The sequence below is a fragment of the Excalfactoria chinensis genome, chromosome 10 (genome assembly GCF_039878825.1).
Source record: "Excalfactoria chinensis isolate bCotChi1 chromosome 10, bCotChi1.hap2, whole genome shotgun sequence".
NCBI lineage: Eukaryota > Metazoa > Chordata > Aves > Galliformes > Phasianidae > Excalfactoria > Excalfactoria chinensis.
Window position 1 is genome coordinate 7,298,266 of NC_092834.1, and position 27,423 is coordinate 7,325,688.

Below are 27,423 nucleotides of genomic sequence, written 5' to 3' on the forward strand. Positions count from 1 at the left end.
GGTTGTAGGTTCCTCACTTGATGTAGGGCCAAGTGAAGCTTTTCAGTTGGTTTGCATAGGAAGGTTGAATTTGTCTTTTCATCTGTCATTGTCTGCACCTGTGAGCATTCAGGAGGTTATACAGGAATGCGTGGCAAGAGGTGCATCTCTGCCCTGATAAAATCCCTTTGTATCTTAACAAATCTTCACACAGCTTCAAGAAGATTGTTCAGATCTTCAGTTTTTGGATGATATTGGGCAACAAGAAACTTCAGCTGTATAATCATTCCAGTCTGCTGGGGTAGCTGGCATTAAAACAGAGCAGTTTCTGTAATTGTGGTGTGAGCAGGAAGGTCTGGGTAAAGGGAGAAGAAGAAAACACAGCTTCTTCCAAAAGACACGATTGAGGTGTATGTGGCAATGGACACCGTTTGGGAGAGGATGGAGAAGCCTGAATCTTTTACCTTCATGTTTGATCACTGAGAATAAGTGTTTTGCATTTCTTTTTTTTCTTTCCAGGGGAAAAACACTGCTGAGCAAGGGCAGTCTTTCTTTTGAGCTTGGAGAAAGCACGTGTATGTGATATAAATCCAGGCCACATGTGCTGGTGGCTTCACTGAAGGTCCTGGCCCCTGCAATCCTCTGCTCTCATCCTGCTGTGGGTGTGCAACACAGAACAGGGTTTGCGTTCATTGCTTGCAGTCAGGGAGCCAAATCCAGTTTGACCTGAGAGTTTTCTGGGTTTGCAGATGTTTGCTGTCCTGATGCAAACTCCCATGTTGCTTTTACAGATGGCTTCACATGCAGGGCAGGAGGAGAGAAAACCCCTCTGAGTGGACTGGGGATGGACTAAAGAACACATTTCATTATGCTTGTGTGTATTTTGTTAGTCCATTTGTGTTCTCAGTGTGTTTAAGTTGGAGCACAGCTGTGTTAATGAGGCTAATGTTGTGTGCTGATCTGTGTGACAAGCGCTCAGACAATCTCCAATTGTTTTTCAGTATTTTCTTTTGCTGTGCTCTTTCATTGGCAACTGATCCTTGTAATGTTGGCTATAGAAACATCCCTCTCCAAAATAACATGTTTCATTCTGGAGGGATTTCAGACATGTTTAAGAACAGAATTTCTCCAGTGACTTCTTGCAAGCCCAGTGGATTTCTCCCTGCCACTTTCATCTTGAACTTTCACCATCTTTTGCAGCTGTTTTATTGTGTTTGTAGAATTCTTTCCCATGAAAGGCCCTGGTGTAACTCTGCTGCCATGACCAGGGCAAGTTGTGCATGAGTTGTGTGGCAGAACAAGATGTTCCATGGCACAGAATTAATGAACTTGGAAAAGGCCATTAAGGTCACCCAGTCCAACCATCAACCCACCTGTGCTCAGTGCCATATCTGCCTTTTCCTTGAACACCTCCAGGAATGGGGACTCTGCCACCCCCCTGGGCAGCCTCTGCCACTGCATCACCACTCTTCTGATAAGCATTTTTTCCTAATAGCCTTTCCAGAGGAGCAGGGGGTGCTATAGGAACCTGGAACCCAGTAAGAACCATCCAGTGCCAGTGTTGTGTTTGGAACTGGGGCCCCAGACTCTTAACTGATGTTGTCTCATCTTATTTGTATGGGAGTCCTGGTGAGAAATAACTCTTTTGAAATGGGTGAGCCTACAGTAAAACTCAATGTACTCACATTGATAAAAGTGGTAATAGGTAACCTAGTTCTGGGCAGGCTCTGGGCTGCTGTTCAGTCTTCTCTGGAGTCACCAGAAATGAAAGGGAAGGATGGGGGAGAGGAAAAACAGATGTCCCAGATACAGCGTTCCTGATAAGCTGACTCCCAAAATAATCTTGCTTTGTAAAAATTGATTTTGTTCTTCTTTCTACAAAGAACAATAGCGTGAGTTTCTGCTTCCGCAAATCCTCTCTGAAGGCGCAGCTCTACATCAATCAAACTCTGTTTGGGAGGCTTTATTTATTTATTTAATCTTTAATATTTAATTTAAACCATCAGCTTGGACTGACGTGTATTCACTTTCAAAGGACGTCACTGCTTTATTTTTCTTCCTGTAAAGAATTGATATTCCCCCTTCAGTAGAGATTTAACGCCATGTGAGGGGAATGGGGAAGGCTACTCAGCCTTGCTTCTCCTCAACAGCAGTTTTTCCTTACAAGTTCCCTTAATCCAGGGAAAAACACTTCAAGTTCCAGCAGTAGGTATTAAAATGAATGTGTTTCTCTTCCAGGAGTTTGTTCGGCATGGAAATAAAATCTGCCTTCACACACAGACAATCTACAGGGTTTCAATTTACAATTCATTGGGCTTCATAGAACAGCGTGTAACTTTTCTTCTGGCGTGTGTAGAAGTGTATTGAGGACCATCTTCATCTGCATGAACCAGGGAGTGAAAGCTGGTTGAGGATTCATAGGCCTACAAAAATGTATGTTACTCTTGATTTATCCTCCTGATGAGATTTATAAAGAACAGCGATGGTCTCTGTTATGGGGAATAACACCAGCTTGTATAAATACAGATAAAATTGATGGCCATAGTGGTGTTATCAGTCCACAGAATAAGAAGCAACGCGAGCTAAGAGATGATGTCCAGAGTAGAGGAATGCTTTTCCTATTTGCACGGAAGGGGTATGTGAGCTCATTTGGGTAGGCAGGAGAGTTCTCATGCATGACATCAAGCAAGAGCAATGAGAATGATGTTGCTATTGCCCCGCTCATTGAAATAACAGTATACACTTAAGTATCTGCTGCTGGATTCCACTTGTTTATTGCTAGATCATTTAATGCTTTCCAGTGTGATACACAGGGACTTAGAATGCATACATCTCAGGAGCCCACTATCTAATTTCCTTGCAGATTGCAGCAAAATGCGAAAGCAAAGCCTTGCATTAGCTGTGTGCCATCAAATCAGCTCTGCTGCTGTGATGTAAAAATACTCGAGAAAATGATGTATTTGCCCTGAGAAAAAAACAGCTTAGAGAATATGCTGGAATATATTATCTGATGGGGAGGGAGTGTGCAAACAGAGAGTGAATGTGCTGTGCTGAGATTCAGCACAACAAAGTGGTATCCTGGGCTGCTGTGCTTTTCCATGGGCAGGGCTATCTCTGGAGCTAGAAATGGCCTTGGTGTTTGTTTGCTGGGTGATATGTAGAGTGCAGGTGAGGATGGGCTGCAGGATGCTCTGTGGTCCCTCCTGGCTGCTAGACTGGGAAACCACAGCCTTGTTGCAAGTCCTGGCCTGGTAAAGATGAAAACAGAAATCTCTTGGAGGCTCTGTGGGTGTTGTGAGTTGAATGGAGGCTCAGAGAGCTCTGTGGGTTCAGGGGTGTCACAGGGCTTGCGTGCTCAGTGACTTTTCTTCTGGCTCTGAGCTGCATATTGCTGAGCACAGCGGGGCAGTTCCTCCCCTATTCCTGCACCTTCCCAGCGATGCTCGCCCTGTTCAGTGCCCTACACAGGCATCCACGCTCTTCTGTGGTGCCTAATGCCACCGCCTCAATTAGTGTCTTCCTGATCTGTCTAGACGTAATTAATGAAAACATTAATGAGGTTCATTTTGTGATGAAATCTGTTGAAAAAGACCAACAAATGAATCTCAGTTGTCACACCTGCAATAACAAATGCGGACAAATAAAACATTCTTGGGCACCTCCATTTTTCAGGCTGTGTGCAGTTAGCTTAACTTCAGGTTGCAGCCCTGTCTCAATATATTTAACCTCTGTGGCTCCTGCAGGAACAAGCAGCTCAGGTATGAGAGAAGGTGTTTAGCAAAGAGTGGCTGCAGTAAGGTTTGTCATGAAGGTGGAATATCCTGAATGTACTCTCCAACTTCTATCATTCTCCAAAAACTGCAAGCTAATGTGGTCTTAGCTGTGCTGGTGTGATAGATGGCTGCGTTATAATTGAATTAGTTGGGAAGCATTGACCTTTTTGATATATAATGTCTCTGCATGTGAACAACAAATACGAACTAATGCTTTTATGAGTTTGCTGGGTGAGTTTGGTCATCAATTGACTTGTGATAAATAAGATGTTGTACACTCCAGTCAATGGAAAACATGTTTGCAGGTCCTGTGCTTATAACTCTGTACTCTGTAAGCATCTCTGCAGGCACGTTACTCAGGTACAGCTTTTATATTCTGAACTGTACCCAAATGTGAAGTCGAGTCCTCAGAGGACCTTATACTTCTGGGTAATGATGAGCCCAGCAGTCAGTGCTGGGTGTTAATTGTTTGTGCCCGTGCTGCGTGGTCAGATTAGCTAACAGCAACCTGATGAGATTTCTGCTGTTTCTGCAGCACCATTCCTGGTTAAAGTAGTTGATGATCGATAGCTGTTACCTCCACAAGTCGTACTGAAAGGGAAGTTAGAGGGGAAGTGCCATTAGAGGAGAGAAAGCTGTTTGCAAATTGTTTGTGCTGATGTTGTTGCACTCTGGGTCCTCCCGACTTCAGGGCAGGAAAGGAACTTTGCTATTTATCTGTATTTTAGTTTGGTTTTGACAGGGAAATCAGTATCGCTCTAACCTGGGATGTTTTATGAGTGACTATTTGGCCATGATAAATTCATGTAGTGCTACCTGCAGCTGGAGCCAAAATAACGTACACAAATACCCACCATCCCAAGGGCTTCTGCTTGGAGCAGGAAGATTGCCTCTGCCCCTCGTGCCTATCTGCAGTTGCTGTCAATTCAAGGCGTCTTCTCTGAGTTTTCTGCACTTTCCAAGCGCAGTTTGCAGGTGCTTTCTTACCCACAGGAGTTGCCAAACTCCTTTCCAGATCTGAGCCTTGCCTGATGTCGAGCAAATAGCTGCACAGCAAAAGCCACTTCTTCTGGGTACTATTGATTTAGGTAAAAGCATAAACGTTGCCTTTCTCCAGTTTGTGTCTCTGTCTCTGGCCTCAGGCTCTCCCTTTTCCTCTGTGGGATCAATTACCTTCTTATCCTCTGATGCAAAGTCTGGCAAGCCCTGCTGGAGTGCAGAAACAAGGGCACCTCTGCGACAGATCAGATCAGATGGATCCCACTGATGCAAGGTCTGGTCACTGTGGAGGGGCAGCAGCAGACATCTTAGGGAACACTGTAGAAATGCATTCCTAGGGCACAGTTTTTATCTAAGTGAGGAAAAAAAAACCCAACTAATCTAAAGCATTGTAGTGTGCCAAAAGTGAGGCTGATGTAAGCCACAAAAAAGCAAAACCAGGACAATCAGCTATGGGAAGAAATTAAACTGTTCTCATCATTTCCATTTCTCTCTTTAAGTATTAAAAATTCCCCATATTCTAAATAAATCCTGTAAAAACTGACATATCAGATGTGGTTCTACATGGTCCACTCTGATAAAGCAGTTATGGAAGAACTAGGCTTGAACATGTGTGTAATCTCTTGGATACTGCAAGAGAATGTATGTGTATGGACTTGGAATAACTAATTAAATTCAGTAGAGATGTAGGAGGAAGAGATTATTTTTCTCTCTGACCTGCTCATAGTCAATGGGAGAAAAGATTAAATGCTAGAAAGGTTTCAGTCTATTTATTGTGGTTAAAGAGGCTCATACAGGATGTGTCACCAGCAGTTTACTGTCTCCATAATGTAATTTAAGTTATTGTGATCCATGTGGGTCATCTATCTTTCATCTGCCATTTTTCCCAGCATGGGGAAGTGTGATTTCCTGGCTAATAGAAGCGAGTTGTTGTGATGCATCTTATTTATGCCATATGTTATTTGATATGAATGATGCAGTGACCCACTGCAGGGCTGTTAGGAGGAAAAAGAATGTGAAAGGATGAGAAGTCCTGGAGATGTAGCTCAAAGGAAATGGATACTATGAGCAGTGAAAGGTACAGAGATTTGGGCCAGAACCTGTTGGATGGCTCTTCTGGTTCTTCCATGAAAGGTATCATCCTAAGGAACCTGACCTTGGACCCTGTACAGCGTTTGCCTTCTGCCTTTCCTTTTGGCTCTTCCCTTTCCATAGGCTCAGTCAGAATGTATTGCTTAATTTGCGAGAGCCTTGGAGCATCTGGTTGGTATGTGATCCTTATTCCCACAGCAAAGATGGAGGAAGGAGATGGAAATAAAAGCAGAGCTGAAGAATCCTGAGGTTACATGGAAATGCATCCTGCCCACTGTCAGATGTGAACGCGCTGGTTCTAGGGCTGCTTCCAAGATAATTGCTTCCTGGAGCAAAACTCACAGGGGAGATGGGAAACCAGAGCTTAAAACAGCAGGGAGACAGTTCTGAGAGCTAAAGGCAAACACATGCTACATCTGATCTGCTGGAAGGAGTCAGAATTAATCCTCTCCGTTACAGTGACTGGTGCTTCCCTGAGCCCTTGGTTCTGCCTTGAAAATAGAAGTTTCTGTCCTTTACTCACCAATGAGAAACAAAGGCTCTTTCTTCATTTTCCAAACCTCAAGGCTGAAATTAGGGGCAAGGGACAAGTAGGACAGCACCCAACATTCCTGTGAGGCACCTGGGGTTACTGTGGGCATGAACCTGAGAGGACGCTGAGGGCAGATGAGGCTTTGGATGTTGATGCTCCCTGAGCTGAGCTTCTGAAGGTGCTCAAATCCAAGGGGAAATCTGTGATAGAAGTTTCACTTTTAAACCCAAGAGGAATCAAGAACCAGACAAACCCCCGAGGTCAGTGATAGCTTCTTCATACCCTGATGTCTTTGGTGGAGACTGAGGCCTTCATGGAAGGTGTTTTTAATCAAATACTAACTGCTCGACATTGTGGCTATTGGGTGAGATGCTATGGATTGTTGTTCTGCAGGCTGATAATACTCTGTCGGCCCTAAAATCAGGATGGACGTTTTAAGAGGCCTCCATAAGAAGGCCATCCTCATAAGGAATTACTCAGGGTGGTTGGTAAAAGCAAAGCACTTGTGAATTTCTCATGGACACCAAGGAGTTTAAGGACTGTTGCACGTTACCTTGCTGCCAGTGGGGGCAAGCTGACCCCTGATGATACACATAGAAGACTTTCTGGTTTCATTGGGTGCTTAGTGCTCTTTTCCATCCTTACTGATTCTAAGATTCTAGTTCAATCGTCAGCCCATGCTTGCTAGCCATGTCCCTCAGTGCTGCATCTCCCCATTTCTTGAACTCCTCTGGGGGCAGTGAACCCATCACCTCCCTGGGCAGACTGTGCTAATGAGTTAGAAAAGCAGTGCCAGGGCTCAAGGCAGGACTTCCTCCATCCCTGAGCATTGCTAGAGCTGAAAGATATTCCTTCAGCATTTAGCACTCATGGGAGGGTAATTTTTATTTTTCCTCTATAAAACCGTGACCAGTAAGACTTGAGGATAAGCCAGTAACCAACGGAGAGACAGATTGTATAGAGGATTTACCTGAACTTGCAAGAAATCAGCACGTACTTTGCACGGCTTGGAAATACCTTCACCTCTTCAGTGTGTGGTATGGAAAGAAACAGCTTCACCAGAGCTTGTGTGGTACAAACATGCCCTCAGCTCCAACCCGTGGCCCTACTACACATCCTGCTGCTAAGCTGTGGCCATGGCCATCTTGCAGAGCAGACAGGTGGTCACCTGTCACATTGAGAGGGAGCAGGGCTGAAACAGAGTGAAACCTGAGCACAGATGGGTGTGAGCCACGCTGACTCCATCTGCACAGTCTTCCAGCACTGCAAGATGCTCCCTTCCTCCTAGGGGATCTGTTTGAAACGTAGCCCTTAATTATCTCTTCCTTTTTCTCTCTAAACCAAGTTGTACCTGTGCTTTTGTGCGTGTTCACTCAAGGGAGGGAGTCTGAATGTGCTGCTCCTAAGAAGTGCCTGAATCTGTTTCTTGTGGTTAATGATGCATTCAGAAGAAGCTGAACTAAAGAGTTCAGGTGAAGGCTCATTTATAACATAGCAGTCATGAATACAAAGACTTGAGTTGTGGGTATGCTTCACTTGGTCACACAAGCTTAAATGTGAAGTTTCTGCACTCAGGTGTATCAGCATGCGACCACTTCAGTCATCTATGTTTTTGTACGTGGTCTAACCTGGAACTCATTTTTAAAGTTTAAATCAGCGCTCACAGAATTGTTTTATATTATCCGTCGTGCTCCAGATTTCCCATTCTCTTTGTATGTATTTTAGGGGAAAAACTCACTTCTGTCTAGGATTGGTGTCAAGTGTTCTGCTTTCAACATTTGGCATAACCTCCAGTCGGTACATCTGGTATGAGTGGATGCTGCTCAACAGACTGTTTTTTATGGTTGCTGTATTTCAGGGGATCCTGTGCCGAAACCTGTTTAGCTGAACAAGAAGTTGCCCATTATCAATCATGCACTGCGCACTGGCCGCAGAAGCCCACTTAAGCAATATTGGTACCCTACTGAGATATCTGAGGGAGCACAAACGTGGAGTGCTCGATAAAAATAGCAAGCTGCAGGCTGCATATTGCTAAGTGCTATTTAACGAAGCAGGAAGTTTGGGAGTTTGTCTTAACCTCTGAGAGAAACAAATGTTTTGCCCAGACTGTGACGGGGAGGAAAGCAGTCAGGGCTAAGGCAAAATGAAATTTATTATCTTTCAATGCTCGGAAAAAGAGATTCATCAGGAAATGATCTGGGGGTTCCTGAGATCACCTGAAACATGAGGAGGGCAGATGTGTGCAGCCTTGGCTTGAGGGGACGTCACCATCCCTAAACATGGGAGGAGAGGCTGGTGGGGGGGGGGGGGAGGGGGAATGTATAGGGTATGAAAGACTTAGACAAGAAAAATGTGCCAGCAACTGAAGGAAAGAGATGAAAGGGAAAAGGAGTGTGGAAAACAAAGTGTAGACGTCAAGGAAAGGTGGGGAGGGGAAATGATGATGGTTCTAAAATTGGAATGGGGACAGGGAGAGCTGCTATGATACTCACCTCTGGGATGAGATTCCCACTGCAGCTGCTGCCCAACAAGGCTGGGGTTACAGGGGTGAGGACCATGGCCTTTGGTGTCCAGATGGTAAAGTGGGGGACGTGGTTCCCTGCAGCATCCTGGGCTGTTTGGAAGAGTTCCCTGTTTGGAGCTGTCTTTGCTTCATGTGAGCACTGTTTTGACCCTCTTCAGATTTGCCTTCAGCTCAGGACACACCACTGTGTCCGTGTGAAACCAGCTGCAGCATTTCATGATTTCAAACCAGTTTTTGCAGGTAGTTCCTACTATATGCTAACTGCTCATAAACAGCTAGTGAAAGCCTTGCCATCAATTATACGTAACTCCTGTTCTGAAGGGGAAGTGAGGGAACAACAGGAAGAGCTCAAACTATGCTCTGACTGCAGCCTGAGTTAACTTCTGCCTTCTTAGTATTTGCAGCTCTGAAGGACACGGAGAGCTTTGTGGTGAATCCTGGTGACCTGAAGACATGCTCTATAAGATGTGGTATAGAGCTGAAGTCATCCAAGCATGCAATTTACAACTAAGTGGCTGCTTAAAGTACAAAACTCTGTGAGAGAAGAATGGAAAAGGGGGCTCAAGGACACTGCCTCGTTCATTATTTCTGTGAAGTGGTGGGTAAGAATAAATTCAGTACAAACTCCATTTGCAAATATCCATGTTTACCTTTTCTTCTTTTATTAGTTGATGCATGCATGTGTCTTTATATTATATATATATATATATATATATATATATATATATATATATATAATATGTATGTATGTAGAGAGAGACTCATAATACTGGAAAGACCCAAGAAGGTCATCATCCCATCACCACTGTACCGCTGAACCATGTCACTCAGTGTTGTGACATCTACCCTTTCCTTCAGTCTATTATATTCAATGCATGTATATGTGTGTGTATATGTGTACACTGAATCATGTGCAAATTTCTTCCAAAGTCAATGGAAGGACTTTGTGTATCAGTGGGATTCAGACAAAAACCTTCTCTGTCTTTTCCAGAAAAGCAGAGTTATCTGTACCCAAGTTTGTCACAGTAAGTTAGATGGAGATGTCCATGGCATGCAGTCCTTTGGATGGAGTCATTATGGAGAGAAAACACGATGTTTCACCTCCTGAAGATTACTGAGAGATGAAATACGAGGCTTTGATACCTTCCTGCTTTTTCAACCTAGCAACACCTCTATTAAAAACTCTCTGCAGTATTTCCTGGGTGGAACAGCAAGTTGTCCATCAGGAATGGAAAGATGCTCTGATGCTGGATAAGCTCTGGCAAGTGAGTGTGCCTCGGTGCTGCACATGTATCATGCAACAGCCAAGGTGCTGATTGCCCTGTGCAGCCGTTCTCAGTACCAGTGACCCCATCCCAACCAGGGACGCCGACCCTCTATGAGAAGAGGTTGGGTACGAGGGCTGCCATCCCCCTGTGTGAGGTGGTTTGGTATCACGGACAGCACCATGAAGCCATGATATCCTCAGCCCGGTGGGGTGGATGCTGGGGGGAGCGAGGTACCCCCGCATCGAACCACAAGTAGGAAGATTGCCTCACTACACTTGCACCCCCAAGACACCCAATGTGTGGATTTGGGGTGCGGGAAGGAAATAATAGGTCTGAAAGCTGGACGCTGGGCTGCTGCGAAATCCACCGTATGATAAGAATTTAATACAGCTCGGAAGATGCAGCATCCCTGGTCGGGCGCCGAGCCCCAGTGCCGCAGCGCTGGCTCCCGCCGTGCCGGGCCGAACCCCCTCCTGCAGCTGCGGGCTCGGGAGGCGGCGCGGGGAGGCTCGGCTTGTGCAGCCCCCTCCCTCCTCCTGTCCCTCCTCCTCCTTCTCCCGTGCCAACCTGCTACCGCCTTTGTCAGCGCAGCCCGGCGCTATGGCATCCTGCTGGGGTTTCGAGCTCTTCCTCCTCCTCCTCTTCCTCCTCCTCCCGGTTGGGAAGCGACTGCTGCAGAGGAAGGGGCAGCCCTGACGGCCGCGCTCCCCTTGCAAGAGGCAGGCGGAGCCCGAGGTGAGCATCGGGGGAAACATGCGGGATGGGGTGCAGGGGACAAGTGGTCCCCATCTGCTAGGTGGATGCAGGGATTGGAGGAGGGGAGGTGACCTCAGCATCGGTACCCCCCGAGGTTGGAGATATGGGGTGCAGGATGGAAGCCCCCAGTGCTTTGCTGACACCTGGGGGTGTCACCTCTTTGTTGGGCTTCCCCAGAAAGGGGAGACTTAATAATCTCAAAACTCCATGACTTTGGTATGAGGCATAGTCCTACACAGATTGTTTTGTCTTTGGAGGTGACCAACACTGTGAGCCCCAACCTTGCCCCCTAAATCCCTGCTGGAGATTCTGCAACCCCTGGATTGAAGAAGCCCATCTGAGTGAAGTCAGGTCTAGTGTGTTTGTAGGTTTGCCATGCAGAAACGCAGGCAGAGCATAGATGGAATGAATTGCTCGTGTTTGACTTGATCTGTATTTGTCTGGCAGTGTTTGCAGTGGTTTTTGTTTCACTGTGCAGAAATTTTGGGGGAAAAACATTTAATTTGGGTGTGCTTTGATATAATGCATTGGCAGGACAGTGTTTGTGTGTGCTTGTTGGCCAGTAGTTGGCAAAGAACAACTAGGAGCATATGATGCAGTAATAATTCAAGTAATTTATTGCATGGTTTTAGACTGATTGTTTGCACTTTGCCAGACCATACAGGAACCTTAACCTGTGTTACATAACTGAACAATACAAATAATAAGCCTGATGTTATTGTGTGAAGAAAACCAATGGCAAACCCTATTTGACACTGCTGTGGGGACACGCTGCCTTTACCCACAAGTTCCCCATCAACCGATGCTCTGGAAGGCTTTGGAGGCTGCTGGATTTTATTGGGGAGCTGAAGTGCAGAGTCTCTTTACAGTATGGTCTCTGCTGGGAGCTGGGTTAGCACAGTGTGCCTTCACAGGGCTTGTTCAAACACAGTGCCAGAAAACAGCAACTTCTCTATTGTCAGCCCACCCCAGGTGAATCTGGATGGGGTCGGCAGTGGCGATGCCTGTAAAGATGCTAAGCGTGCATTGTTCCTGTGCAGAACAGTGCCAGTGAATGAGCCCCTCCGGGCTGCCTGGCTGCAGCCATTCTTCCCCTCTGGCTCCAAGGGAGTGAATTAAAACCCCGGCAGGGCAGAACGGCGCAGAGCCAGCACAGCTCCCTCCACCCTGAGGTTATGGTCTCTCCAATGCTGCTGTATGAGGCAGAGCTGCTTGAGTGGGCTTTTCCATTCCCATTGCATGGACAGGGCTCTGAAGTGCACTTCAGAGTTTTCTTTTTAATGAGCAGAAGGCAGAGAGAGGAATAAGGCATGTGGGAAGGGACTCTGCTTCCACCGGGTGGAAAGCAAACAGAGCTTGGGGTGCTCGTCCATCAGCATTTGTTAACGTGTGGGCAGCGAGATGTGTTTGTGAGTATGAGAGAAAACAAAAACAGAGCCCCGTCTCCATGCATTCCATGTTTCATGCAGTGTACCCTGCCTGCCTTGTTTTATTGTATCTGGCGCGGGGAAGACAGGCTGCAAGATTTATGAGCTGAAGCTAATAGTAAAACAGCATATTACAGCCTCTGTATTAATGTTCTCCTGCACTCAAGTAGCTCTCTGTTCCTGGGGGAATTGATGCAATCCTCACATCTATCTGTGGTTGAGGTGATAGTGTTGTAGGGTGGCCCGGTAGTCAACAGCAGTGATAGAACAACAGCAAACTGGAGGAAGAGGGAAGTGATGACTCTGGTAACCACATCCATGTGTGAGTGCTGGGAAATGGGGAGATCAAATATCAGAGACACTGAGAGCAGGGAAGGAAACGAGGAAGGGCATCACAGAGAGGGATAACATGAGCTGACTGCCAGCAGCTCCTATCTGGGCTTGTGCAAGGTACCTTTCCATTGCCAGAGGTGGGACTTGGAGTCCCATGTTGGGATTGACATGCCCCAAAGCAGGGTTTGGGCTGTAGCTGTCATGCCCCAGCTCTGAGCTGAGCCACCAGAAAAGACAACAGCACATTCTCCTTGTGATGGAGGCTGCCATACTCTTGGTCTGTGCCCCCAGAGGCTGCGAGCAGCTTTGTGGTAAGACGAGAGCTCCACTCGCTGCTCTTGGTGCAGGGCAAAAGGCATTGATTTGCGGTGAGCCCGGAGCTCATCTGCACAGAGTCAGAGCCAGAGCCCATTGACTGCCCGTGCAATATGATGCTGCACAGTCCACGCTGTGATATAATTGTGCTATTAGGGCTGCAGATGTCGAGGCTGAGGAAGCTAAGTCCAAGTTACTCTCCTGGAGTTAATAGAAGAAAATCATTAAGGATGAAGTGTTAAGTGGCTTGTTTGATCAGAAGCTGTCTTGCTGAGGATAAATAAGCTGGATACTGTCCCTGTGCCCAGTATGCTCCATGTCTCTGGAGGATACAGTTGGCCTGGGGAGGGCTGAGTATGAAGATAAGGCAGGAGGACTCGGGTGGAATTGAGGCCATGTGAGCATTCCCCCCTTCCGTGCTGATGTGCTTGCTGTGGGTGCTTTCATTCTCTTTGCTGCCTTTGACTGGTTCATGACTCTGTGCCCTCTCTGAAAGTTTTTCCTGTTCTTATTTTGGAGCTTTGTGTTTGCGTGCCACGTCCAGGTCTATTCTGGTCCTGCTTTGAGACGTGACGAATGAACGTGGCCCCAATGCCGGGGATGTGGCAGCTCCTACAGTGACTTGCCAGGAGGCTGCTGCCTCTGTCACAGGTATAACAAGAGACAGGAGACTGTAACTTGCCACTGAAAGCCTGGGCACCAGCTTTGCCTGGAAACAAGATTTGGGGGCTGTCACATATAGTCCTTCTGGGGTATTACACCTTATTTTATTCTCGCGGCGTGAATCTGCTGTGTGTAACACTGGCAGGGTTTCTGATGCTCTGACACAGGAGTGCTCCCGCTTCCATGCCCAGTCTGAACCTGAGCATGTTCACACTGGAGAGGTGTTTGTGAACAGCCAAGGAGTGAAGAGGGAATGATTCCAGCTCCCAGCTAGCTTGTTTCTCCTCAAGGCCTGCATCTAATTTTCCAACCTGCCTTTTCTATTCCCAGCTCCCAAAGCTCAGCCTCAGTTGTGCAAACTGGCCAAATTCCCACCTATACAGGGTCAGTTCTCTAAATGACCCCTGTTTCAAAGCTTTTGTCACCTTCTTGTTCCCATGCTTCCCTATTAGCTGACTTACCAGCACCAGGGGAAGTTCATGTTGGGTGTTAGGAGAAATTTCTTCTCAGAAGGAGAGGTGCTGCAGTGGCACAGCTGCCCAGGGAGGTGGTGGAGTCACCATCTCTGGAGGTGTTCAAGAACTGTGGGGATGTGGCACTGAGGGATGTAGGCATGGTAGGGGTGGACTGATGGTTGTACTGGGTGATCTTAATGGTATTGTCCTACCTTAATGATTCTAAGTACTGGATTCATGAAGTTCAGTTACCTGGCTGGAAGCTGAAGCCTCTGATGGGGAGGGTAAATGTAAGAATGGCTTTGTGCAGAATAGAACACTTTGAGAAACAATACCTGGGTTCTCTTTATTGGGACGAGAGAGTAAAGACAGTGCACTGGGAAATATAGGGGAAAAACGGGTTAATGACTTTAAGAAGTATTTTGTCGCACAATGACTAGTTGTGTATTTTAGCAGGAGGGTGAGTGGGGAGAAAGCAGGGCTCTGGCAGACTGGTGCAGGCAGAGCAAAGTGTAGATCAGGCTGTGAAAATGCCTGTCCAGGTGTGGATTCGGTGAGAAGCTGTGAAGCTCCAGAAGGGAGGAGATGTTTCCTTTTGCTTGTATTCAGCTCTGAGGTGGTAAAACAGCAAATTGCCACCGTTTCCTCAAATGGCAGATTTATAGCATACTGAAAATTGAGTTGCTGCGCCGGTCCCTTGGTTGCTGGCCCCACATGTCAAGTTAATTCTGGGAGCGCTTGGTGGCTTTGGTGGCAGATTAGAGCAGCTTGGACCTGGCTAGGATGCTTCATTTCCTAATGGTGACATGTCAGACAGATGCAAAGGCAGGGTAATAAAGAGGCTGTGCACAAGCACACTCAGTTGATAAAGAGGAAAGGGGCACAGCCATCCTCCTGCAGCTTTCAGCATTACTTTCTGCAGCTGAGCACTGAGCAATAGAACATTTTTGCTCTTCTGTCAGTTAGCAGAAGAGCTGTGCTGCTGTGCATAATACGGGAGCTTTAAAAGCAAACATGCTTGCAGCAGAGGGTGCCTGAAAATCCCTGTAGCCGTTGGTTTCTGAGGGTGGTGTTTACTATCAGAGGGACACATTCATGCTGTTGCTACTCAACTCCTGATCGCAGGCAGCAGGAAGATGCTTCTGAAATAAAAAGGGAAATCTGCATGGAGGTTTCCTTACAGGCTTTTTATTTTTATCCCTGTGGAAGGTGCTGCTGTGGTGTTGGCTGTGAAAGCTGGTGTATGCTGGCTTCTGACACTGATAGGGATCAGCAGTGTAACATCAGGTCAAGATGAAAGGCCACAGGAGAGGGAGGAGTTCAGTGTTTCTGCTCAGGAATTCTGATGTTTTTGGATGGGAGGGGGATGGCTTTTTAAAAGATTAGTAAAGAATCTTGCAAGTCTAACCTGTGCTGTGCCATTCAGATGGATATAATCATTCTCAGGGTGGGAATGAATGAGATACCGAGCATAGGAATTTTGCAGCATACTGTGACCTGCATAGTCCTGTGAAGTGCTAGCATCCTTTCCAGAGCCATAACAGCCAGAGGTTGGTTCCTGCTCTGAAAGCACGGTTTTACAACCTCCCCAATACATTGCTCACATTAGCTGTCCTTGCTTGAGTTATTCCTGTTATTCATAGTAACATGCAGCCTTTGCTCCCACCTCTGCCCTGTCTCTTCAGGCTGGTGAATGGAGCTGCAGTGCCCAGCTTTCTCTGGGAGCACATCACTGAAGAGGACGTGCTCTGTCCTTGATATTTCTCAGCCTTCAGATGCTCCTTGATTGGCAGGCAGCCCTCTGGCATCTGTTGGATTGCTTTCAAGATTGTGAGATTTTTTTTTTTTCTTAACTCTTTCTGTTCTCAGTTTGTGAAAGCCCAATAGCAAGCAGGTTGTCACGGTACATCTGCCACGAGTTCAGCCCCTGCAAAGCTCCTACTGTTTATTCACTCGCTCATTTTGGCAGATACTGACACAAATGAGCCTCCTTGGATGAAATCCTGCTTCCATTTAAGCACTGTTGACTTAATTGATGCTAGGATTACAGCCTTGGAGGTTGGATATTTGGGGCTGGGTTATACAGCCGAGCCCTTGATTGCATGACTAGGGAGTCAGATCCCATCTGTGGCTGAATTACAAGGTCCTGTACATATTATCTATGGGTGACTTACAATCTTTTCTGTTTGCTGTTGTGTGTTGCTGTAGAAGTCGAACACAGTTTCCAGCTAAACGACAAAATACGCTTAAGCTATGGAGTCCAACCAGGAAACCTCACTCTTCCTGGTGAAGATCTTGGAGGAGCTGGACACAAAGCAGAATACTGTTTCTTACCAGGATCTCTGCAAGTCACTCTGTGCAAGGTTTGATCTGTCCCAGCTGGCCAAACTCCGTAGCGTGTTGTTTTACACCGCTTGCCTGGATCCTAATTTCCCAGCGACTTTATTCAAAGACAAAATGCGATGCACTGTAAACAATCAGCAATCAAAGAAAATCATGGTGGCAGCAGATATAGTAACGATATTCAATCTCATACAAATGAACGGAGGAGTGGCCAAGGAGAAACTTCCAGTCGCAAGGCAGAAAGTGAAGAAGAAGGAGTCCTTTGAGTCATGTAGGTCTGACACGGAGATCTGCAACATGGCAGAGTGTGTGCCCAACTGTGAGCTGAGTGAGCAGGACTTCAGCCAGGGCTTTGCAGTCAGGAGGTCTTCAAAATGCAGGAAGATGGACTGCAAAGACTGCCAGCAGTTTGTTCCCTCGTCAGAGCCCAACTTCTTGCTTGGAGTTAACAAGGAGATGAAGGGCCGGGCTGCCTCTCTGGACAGGCTTCAGGCTCTGGCTTCCTACTCCATCGCCACGTCTCCTCCGTGTGAGATGCAGAGCACGTATTTCCCCATGAACATTGAAAATGAATCTATTTCAGACCAGGATTCTTTGCCTATAAGCACAGGCCTGAAAGAAACTTTCATTTCAAATGACGAGCCATTCGTGATGCAGTCGTGTGTCCAGAAAAGAAATATATTCAAAGAAGATTTTCATAATCTGATTACAATATCTCCCCACTTAATACCATCCAGCAAAAAGCCAGAAGATGGACACAGAGAGCCTCAGAACAGAAAAGAAAGCTCTAAGCAGACTTTTTTCAACCACAGCTTTGAAATGCCATACAGCAGCCAGTATTTGAATCCAGTTTATTCTCCAATTCCAGATAAAAGACGAGTGAAGCACGAAAGCTTAGATGATCTTCAAGCTTCAACATATTTTGGCCCAACGACTATTCTTGGGCCCCAGGACACCAAAAAGTGGACTGGAAAACCAACCAAACAAACTGCCTGGCCAGCTAAAAGCTGGAGTTTAAACACTGAGGAGGTACCTGACTTTGAACGATCATTTTTTAATAGAAAGCAATCAGAAGAGAAGCCGCGGTACCAGAGCTCAAACAACCCATCCCCAAACTTCCCTTCAGCTGACAGACATAAGTCCTACCTAAATCCAAAGGATCAGCAACCCATTATGCAGGCGAACTATGCTGTGAAACAAAATGGACACAAACCCAAGGAAATTCCTTCCATTCTAGATGTGGAAAAGCACGAGCCAGTCAAAAAGTTTAAGGACAAAAGCATTAATTGTACTTCTGTTCAAATCTTAAGCATCGACAGAACCACGAGCGTTGGAACACAAACAGAGCAGCTAGTCCTGGACCATAAGAAATGCAAGGATTTATGTGCACCTGGCCAAGCCAAGTATGCAGAGCGGCACTCACTTAAGCACTCAGACGACGACTCTGAAATTGTGAGTGATGATATCAGTGACATTTTCCGGTTTTTGGATGACATGAGTATCAGTGGGTCCACAGGAGTGATGCAGTCTTCGTGCTACAATAGCACAGGTTCTTTGTCTCAGGTGCATAAATCAGACTGTGACAGCTCACCTGAGCACAATTTGACTAAAATCTCCAACGGGAGCACCTGCAACAAATTAGATAAAGTAGTCCGGGCAGATATCAGTAACGTGGATGATGAACTGAAAACGAGTGTCTGCAAATTAGTTTTGAGGATTGGCGAAATAGAGAAGAAACTTGAATCTCTCTCAGGCGTCCGAGAAGAAATCTCCCAAGTCCTGGGGAAATTAAGCAAGTTGGATCAAAAAATTCAGCAGCCAGAGAAGGTCAGTGTACAAATAGATCTCAACTCCCTGACAAGTGATGCCGCGTCAGATGAAAGCAACTCCCCACAGATATTTCAGTGCCACAGCACTCCTCATGGAGGCAAGCTAGAGAACAATCCTGAATGGTGCTGTTCAGACGCCAGTGGAAGTAACAGTGAGAGTCTTCGAGTAAAAGCCTTAAAAAAAAGTCTGTTTACTAGGAGGTCATCAAGATCGTTAACAGAGGAAAATAGTGCAACTGAATCCAAAATAGCAAGCATTTCAAACTCTCCTCGAGACTGGAGAGCCATTACTTATACCAACAAAGTTGGCATCACAGAGGAGGAGATAAAAGATAGAGATGGAGGAGAAAACAAGGACTGGCACAGGAAATCTAAAGAGGTAATTTAAACCTTAACTCCCATAATAAGCACTTAAAAATAATCTAGTTATGAATGCTTTCCACAGTCATCAGGAGCCGCAGGGTATTACAATACTTTGTCCTGCCACGTTATTCCTGTCTTCATTGTTATCGTAATTGAGTGATTTTGTACCTACATATTTTGTGCTGAGCAGCTGCAATGTGGTCAAGTTGTTCCCTAAAATCACTTCACTCTTTTGAAAAGAGAGAGGAGTAATTTGGGTGAAGTCTTCCAGAGAAGATGATGTTCTTCATCATCATCATGTAAGGAGGCCAGGTAATTAACTTGTTGAAAAGAGCATGAGGAAAATTCTTACAGTCTGAAATTCTCCAGAGGTTGGTTTAAAAGGATGGTTTGAAATTGCATTGTGGTGGCTATTATCAGAGAAGCATATTTAAAAGGCAACAAAATATATTCATGGTTTCAAATCACTGAGGAAAAGAGTCCTTGTATGTGCACTGTGAGATACAAACTGTAGTTACGTATCTGACTCTCAGTTGTTTACAAGTGTCTGAAACCCCCCGCTATCTTGCTTTGGTCAGTCAGAAGATCTCTGGCCATCTGTCCCAACCACAACCCACTGCTGTATTTGCAGATCATGTACCTCTCGTGGTTGTGGTTGCTGCTTAGCTGCAACTGCGCACTCCATGAGCAGTTGTTTTAGTTTCAAGGAAGAGGAGCCTGGTCGAGGGTGCTGGGGGTCCTACAGCTCCATTGCCTACTAAGAACATAAGGTGGCCTTGCTGTGACTCCTTAAGGTTGGGACTAAGGGCAAAGAATGATTGAGGAAGGAGAGGGTGATGTTTAATGGGGACAAGTCCAAAGGGGTGAGCAAGAAGCTATAAACCATGGGTTGTCAGCAGACTGCAGAAGAGGAAAAGAGTTACCCTAGTAAGCCCAATTCGTGGCATTTCTGCACATTCATCTGCTCAGAATGAAATGCTGACTTTGAAAGTCCTTTTATGATCCATACACTACCACAGAAGTGGTGTGGTGTCAAGGGGGGAGAACTCCAAGACATCTTCCTGACAAGATTTGATCTGGAAACACAAGTCTGGAAGCTTGCATGGGGCTCTTAGCTTTACCGGGTCAGCTAGGATTTTCTGCATGTCAGGGCTATTTTCAGAATAGTTTTATAACCTGCAAACAGTACAAAACCTAAATTTCCTCTTTGCATCTTTGTGTTTATGCTGTGGAGAGCCGAGTCTGTAAAATACCTCTTTGATCTGGTTGTGAGAAGAGGGTGGGCAAACAGATTAAGGCCAACCAAAGCCTTTGTTCTAGCTGGTACTTTTCTTACTGTGACCTAAGCAAAATCTTATGGTGAGTTTGAACGGGATATCTCTGTCCTCTGTGTTTAACTCCCTCATAGTCCTGTTTCTTTTCTCAAATTCTTTTGAACCCTATTGCAGGCAGACAGGCAATACGAAATCCCACAGCCACATAGACTCCCCAAACAGCCAAAAGATGCTTTCTTGATTGAACAAGTCTTTAGTCCTCATCCTTATCCTGCATCACTCAAGTCACACATGAAAAGCAACCCGCTCTACACAGACATGAGGTTGACAGAACTGGCTGAAGTGAAACGCGCCCAGCCGTCGTGGACCATAGAAGAATACACAAGGAATTCAGGGGATAAAGGCAAGATTGCAGCATTGGATCTACAAGTGAGTCCCATTTGTCTGATGTGATTGGCTTGTTTGTGAGCAGATGTTGCCAGAATGTGCATTTAAGAAGGGATTTGGATAGCTCAGAAAGGGAGCTATTTTGTGTTGAGCCACTAGTCTGGTTGATCCCTATCCATCCTTGCTAAGGACAAAGAAAAATGTGGATGTTTGATTGCTGAATGATGATCCTTGCCGGGTTGGTGATCCCTCTTATTCTGTAGTGGAGAGATGTCTGCTAAGCCATCACAACATTGGTAGCTGTAATGAAGAAGACAGAGATAACGAGGTGCAGAGATGAATTGCTCCCTGCTCATAGCAGGGCAGTGGGCAGAATCTGGCATTTTTGCTTTTTCTTTTATCCTCGTTCTGTCTGAATTGTTCACAGAGAATTTGTGTTAATGCTTTTTCCATTTTGGAAGCATGAAACAAAATATTTGTAGGAGACGTTCAATACTGTATCTCCTTTCGAAACACATCGCTGTTACGGCATTGAAGTGGCTGTTGGAACTACAGTCATGTGAAGAACAGACCGGTTAATGACATGTCTTGTTCACATTTTAGTTCAGCTTGCAAGTGTGTGCACCTTTGTGGTAGTTCACCCAATAGTCCCCGCTTGCCTGATTTTGGTTCATGCTGCAGAGTGCCAACTGGGTTTGTTCATTTTAAACTATATCGTGTATTGTGTCCCCTGAGCAAATGATGTGATGGGCCAAACCAGATATAGTCCCAAACCACTTCTCTCCCTTCAGAGTCAAAAGGAGAGATTTATTGCTTTTCTGCTGATCCGCTTCTACCAGGTTGTACAGCTTGTTCATGCAGGCATAGCTATATAGACTAAAAAGAAGGACAGAAAGCAGCAGAATTGGTTAGTGGAAGACAAACTCACATTTAAAATTTAAATTTAATTAAACTCACAGTTTAAATTTTCCCAAATCACAGTATAGTTAAAACTGCAGTAAGAAGGGTCAGGTTGAATGGAGCTCTGAGCGCCTGATCAGCTGTAGGTGTCCCTGTTCATTGCAGGGGAGTTGGACCAGATGACCTTTAAAGGTCCCCTCCAGCTCACACAATTCTGATTCTATATAGCAGCACGTGGAGCCAGCAGGGGACTGGTGCTGACCTCAGGCATTTTGGGCTGCTTGCAGGCATGTGTGTCCCAGAGGTGAGCAAGCTGCCTTGGCTAGCTGCTGGGAGGGCAGCGTCTGGAGCACACTGACCTATAGCCCAGGGCTGATCAGCAGTCCATGCCATCGCCCCCCCTGTGCTGTAGTGCATCTTGCATGAATGCTTGTGCAGGAATTTGGGCACAGAATGTTTACCTCCTGGCTCAGCAAATACCCTTATCCTCACCAAGCTCTGCTCCTTGCAGTGGCTGAAATGCACTCAGAGAGAAAGCGAGCAGCACAGGGACCTCAGCTGCCTGCTGCTTTCTGGGATTTAAAAGCATCAAGGGGTTTACCAAATACCTTCTTTGTCATTGCAGCCCATGTACTATAGTAGGAATAGGCTGAAAGCAGTTCCTCTGCAGCAAAGCAGCCCTTATCTGCTGAGCAGAGGCAACCGGGGAGGTGATATTTGGAAGCACAACTCCCCTGGGAGAAGTATTCTCCATCTGGTCCTTGTAGGACTGCTTTCCTCCATGTAAGCAGCTCTGCATGACTGTGAGCAAACCAGAGAAAGCAGCTTAGTGCCATCGTTTATCTTTAGGATAAAGGTGATAAAACTTTATGGGTTTGATTCTCTCCCCCCTAAAAGGACTGTAGGAATTGCATCTACTCCACAAACCTCATGTCTAGACTTCATAATAGAGCTTACTGACAAACTTAAAGAACAGACACAGACTGATGAGTGGGTTTTTCCCAGTGATTAAGTTTATTAGAACTGAAAGTAAATACATTATGCCTTAATGAACATTCCTACATCTGGCAATGAAATGGGAAAGGAAGCTGATTAACAGTAATGGGCCTTTTTAATAATGCATCTTCCTTCTGAAGTAGTTAAAAGGTCGATATCAGTGTAGAGGGGTCCGAAAGTATAATTTCCTCGAAGCACAGCATGGCTGTCCTTGCTTTTGTTTATACTGTTGTTTGCTCATTTAAAACTTCTCCTGATCTTTCTTCAAAGCAGAAATTGCAAAATGGCATTTGGACCAAAGGTGTGGGGTCTGGGTGAGATCCCCAATGCTTTGTCCTGTGTGTAACGAGGCACTGTCAGGACGAGCGGTGCAGCGTGGAGGCTCAGCTGATGGTCTCTGCTTCAGCTGTCATTGAGATCTCTATTAAACGATCATGAAACTGCTGCTTAATTGTTTATTTCTGAGGTGGCTATACAATCCCGCCTTGGAATGCTTCTTTACATAAAGCAAATTGTGCTTTCAGGCAGAGGGAGGTTTCAGCCAGTAGCTCATGGCCACAAATCTCAATGAGCCAATTAAAGGCTTACCCAAATCCCTCTCAAGTCTGCTGGAGTTTCTTTGTACTGGGTCCAGCGAGCTTTGCATTGGGCCCGTTATGGCACAGCAACGTGTATGTTAGAGTATTCTCATGGGGAGATTTCTATGGGGAATCTTTTTCTTTTTCTTTTTTTAAAGAAATGGCCTTTTGGATCTCAGACTCAGGAGGCAGCTTGAAGGAAAAGTCATTTTTCAAATGTTTTGTTTTTTTTTTTTCCCCCCTCTCCTTTTTAACATTTTTGCTTTCTTTCCTTCTGCTGAATGCAACACAACGCCGGCTGGTTGGGTTTTCCACTTCCCTCCCCCCCCGGTTTTCCCTTGGAGAAAGCATGAGAGATAAAAACAAACAAGCAAGGTAGAAATGCAAAGCTCAAAAATCATAATTAAAACAAAAAATGGAAGAAAAAACCATAAGAAACAAAACTCTCAAAAGACCCAATGTCTTGAGGGGGCATGTGTGGAGCCAGAAGTTGGACTCGATGATCTTTATGGGTCCCATAGAACTTGGGATATCGCATGGTTCTGAGGTTCAAAGTTAGGGTTAGCTTTGTAAAGTGTCAGTTGTAAGGAGTGTGTGTGAGGAACCCTTCCTACCAGCTGGGCTTTAATAATTTAGAAAGCAGTAACAGCCCAGTTGCTGACTTCTTTGCTGCCAAGGAGATTAAAGAGATCTTGTTTAAATGCCACCCAAGATGACGACGTTTCTGGCAAATCAGGTGTGTTGGGGGATCCTGCAGCAGAATTACACCGTTGATGGAGTTTATTTCTTGCACTATTTTGTTGCCACTTCCATCAGTCTTATGGAAGTGGGATTGGGAGAAGTGGAGTCGGAGGGATGTGCGGAGCAGCCACAGCTCACTTTATCCTGACAGCAGCTGGGGGGTCTTTAGGCACAATTGCTTTGCTTACTTTATTGATGACAAATCCCAGGCAGTTAACAACTGTTTCCTTTTAATTTTTAGACTCAAGAATCTTTAAACCCGAACAACTTAGAATATTGGATGGAAGACATTTATACTCCTGGCTACGATTCCTTATTAAAGCGCAAAGAAGCCGAGTTCAGAAGAGCAAAGGTGTGCAAGATAGCTGCCCTGATAGCAGCGGCCGCCTGTACGGTGATCCTGGTCATTGTAGTTCCCATTTGTACAATGAAATCCTGAACCCACGGACAGAGCCGTGACTGCAGCTGTGTGCATCTCAGATAGCTCGTTCTGTGTTTCAAACACCTGGTGGCAAAACTGTAAAGGAATTTGGTAAGGAGGAATGTTCTGAGGATGTCCTGGTGGAGAATGCTGTCAATGCAGACAGAACGTAAAGCGATGAGAGAAAACGTTTCCTGAGCAGTATTACTTTAAGTAATGGTCTGTGTGCGTGGCAGAGCTGATGGAAACTCGATTTGATTTTTATGCATTTTTAAAAGTGCAATATGGTTTTTTTCCTACAGAGACAATATAATGTTTTCCAGGATCAGAGACAGATGAGAATCCAGCAAAAGGGCAAGGTTGTCTGAACTATGTTGCATTCAGTGGAGGTGTGAGTACCTGCAGGTAGCACTGTATAGAAGGGAATGTTCTATATGCATTACAATGGGGAGCTACAAAGGTCTTAAAGCTCTCTACAGTGTAGAAAACTCTGAATGTATTGTATTTATTTTATAGTATTTATGTATTTCATGATCATTGGATTGAAAGCAGACTGTGTAGCCATGAACAGAGTTCATTCCTATGTTCAGATTAAAAAGGGCTCTTTGTATTTGGTCTTGCCCTAAGACCCGCTATCATCACTGAGTACTTAGATAAGTGCAATGTGCTGCAGACCAAAAAGATTATGTTCTAAAGCAATCAAAAGAGGTTTCAGTTGCTTCTGTTGAATAACATTTGCATAGAGCTGGCAAACATGCCTTGCCAAAAGGGTATTCTTTACCTCCGCAGACAGTGGAATTGTCTCAGTTTCACTCCTGCCAGCAAACAAAGCTGGCAAATCTAAGCAACACTCTGCTAAAGTTCTTGCAAATGTAATCTGAACAGTTATAATTTTGTCACTAAGTCTTTGTGCCTTTTTTTAGACTGTAGATTAAATAGAATGGTTTAATTTTGCTATTTTAAGCCCATAACATAAATCACAGCATAATGGGTACTAATGGAGCTTCTTTTCCCGCAAGCCTTCTATACAGTTCAGATTGCTCTTCAAATTGCAGGGCTGGTGGTTACTGAGCACTTATATTAAGGGCACAGTTTTTCAGCACTGGTGGAAACTTGCTGTTAATGCAATGCATTCAGCGCAGGGAGCCCTTCTGCTTCCCTAGTGCTAATGTATGTAAGAATGATGGTTGACTCTACTGGGCAGCAAGAAGTCTGTAACCCCACGAGAAACATCCATTTAATGCTTTATCCCAAATGCACATAGCAGGTTAAAAGGAATTCTCAAGCTATGATAGAAACTCCCTGCCATGGTGTTAGTAAATACCCGGACAGTATTTCTCTTCTGTTACAAATAGATGGGAAAATATATCTAAAAAAAAAAAAAGTATTTCCAAGAATTAATGTGATCTTGCTGGTCCTCTAAGGGGAACAAGATCCTTTTGGTGAATGTTCTTTAAGGAAGGTAATTTGGCTCCTTCACAGCTTGGTAGTAGCTGTGAGAGCTTCCCCTGCCCATCCCTCTCTGGTTTGATGGGATACACAGCCTACACCAAAACCTCCACCTCCTGGTGCAATCCTGACCCAAATCCTGTGGGTTTTTTTTTCCCATTCCTATATTAAGATCTCTCTTTCCTTCCAGGTGCTGCAGGATGGAGTCACAGTAGGCAGGGAATAATTCGCACTGTCTATTTTGGGCTCCCCTTAGGCCTTCTATCACCATGTGATTCAGAGCACCTATGTTTAGGAGCTCAGCTTCCAAATGTAGTAAATATAGACAGGTAGAGTAACCCCCAGGGATGTTTCAGAACTGCCAGCAAGATGTCTAATTTTAGACATGTGAATACTCTCCGCAGGGCCATTGCTCTGCATTTTACCTTATGCACAATTTATGTTGATTGTAGATGTAGAAATCTCACTGGTTCCAGGTAGCAACAGGAAGCCCTAATGTCATTTGTTGGCATCAAGGAATTTTTGCATTAGGGACATCAGATATCCTGAGGATTTGGGAGGAAATGGAGTCATGAACCTGAGAGCTCAGCATCTCAAGTACCCCTAATTTACTGAGGCGCTTTTGCCCATCCTCCCATTGCACAAAGGCAACCCGTCCCATTGAGGTAGTGGTTTCCCTGCATGCCAGCATGTGGTTTGGAACAAATACCCAATTGGAGCTCCATTTGGCTCCTGCAGTGTCTGGGAGCATCTCAGCAGTGCTGGGAGCCCATGGGCAGTGGGAAGGCAGAGCCTGGCTCCACCTCCATGCTCCACAAATACCTCCGGGAGCCACCACCTTGCCTTCCCTTATAGAAAATGGTCATCCTTAGGGTTCCCCTGTGGAAAATGGGCATTCCAAGTCTTCCCATTGAGTTCCACATCTTTGCTTATAATAGGTGAGGGGGTGGTGCAGTGGTGGCTGCTGCTGCCTGAGGAGAGCAGCCCAGGAAGGAGGGACCCTTCAGCCCTGCACAGAATGTATCAGACAGGTCCTACAATAGAAACCCGTGAGAATATTGTGGTTGACCTTGTGAACCAGTTATCGACTCGTATATGCTGTATACTACATGATAGACTTTTGTATTTAAAAAGAAAAATAAATTAAAGCTGTAGGTACATTGTAATCCTTGGTGTGACTGAAAAAAAAAAAAAAAAGTGTCCTAGATTGTATTATTTAATTAAAATGATGATGAGCATATTGGACTGTTTTTCGTATTTATGCCTTATACACTTGATATATTACACATGATAAAATGCAACTGCAAGAGTTATAAAAATAAAGAAATGAATGGTATTCTGGGGAAGAATCCTGTCTACCTTTCCAAAAGCAGGAGAGCTGCAGAATTCAGCTCCATAAATCGTGTGTGTAGAAGAGCAAGAACAGAATCTGTCCCCAAATGACTTTTTAGGATGATTATTATTATTATTATTATTTTTAATGGGGCTTTGGTTAATGTACTACGTAATAACTTTATTTTATAAAGTAACTGTACAACGTTGCCTTTTGGTTCATTTAAATATAATACCAAATAAACTTGAAAATTACAGCGTCCCAAGTTTTAATGAAACAGTTATGGTAATTTATTACCCCATTGCTTTTCCTCTTTCTCTTTTCCAGGGACATCAAGGTAGCCATGGGATGTGAGCATCGCAGTGTTAGATAACTAAGCACCCCATCTAGTTCTTGGTGGAATTGCTAATGAATTTCTCATTTGTGAAATAATAAGATGGCAGAAGATAATGAAAAATGAGTTTGTTGGGCTTCTTTTAAAATCTCCTTTGCATTACGTTGTCTGAGCTTTTGGGAGATTAACTTTTGGCACTAATCATGATATCTCATTTTATATGTTATTTCATGACTGAGTTATGCCGTATCAACTGTTCTAACAAGGTCATGACTGATATTTCGGGATCTATTTCCTTTACGTGTTTGTGCAACTGCTGTTCCTTTTAAGTCAGTACAATAGATAACTATGAATAGGTC

General features: G+C 45.1%; 1 protein-coding gene across 2 annotated transcripts in view; it reads left to right on the forward strand.

Moving 5' to 3' along the window:
• Positions 1–26,910, forward strand: part of MINAR1 (membrane integral NOTCH2 associated receptor 1) — a 49,376-nt gene extending 22,466 nt beyond the window's left edge. For both annotated transcript variants that reach the window (XM_072345976.1, XM_072345977.1), the window contains exons 2-6: positions 9,295–9,497; positions 9,891–10,902; positions 16,325–18,667; positions 20,100–20,354; positions 23,769–26,910. In XM_072345976.1, coding sequence (XP_072202077.1) covers positions 16,370–18,667; positions 20,100–20,354; positions 23,769–23,966 — 2,751 coding nt within the window. In that variant the 5' untranslated portion in view covers positions 9,295–9,497; positions 9,891–10,902; positions 16,325–16,369 and the 3' untranslated portion in view covers positions 23,967–26,910. The remainder of the gene's footprint in view (positions 1–9,294; positions 9,498–9,890; positions 10,903–16,324; positions 18,668–20,099; positions 20,355–23,768) is intronic.
• Positions 26,911–27,423: the final 513 nt, after the last annotated feature.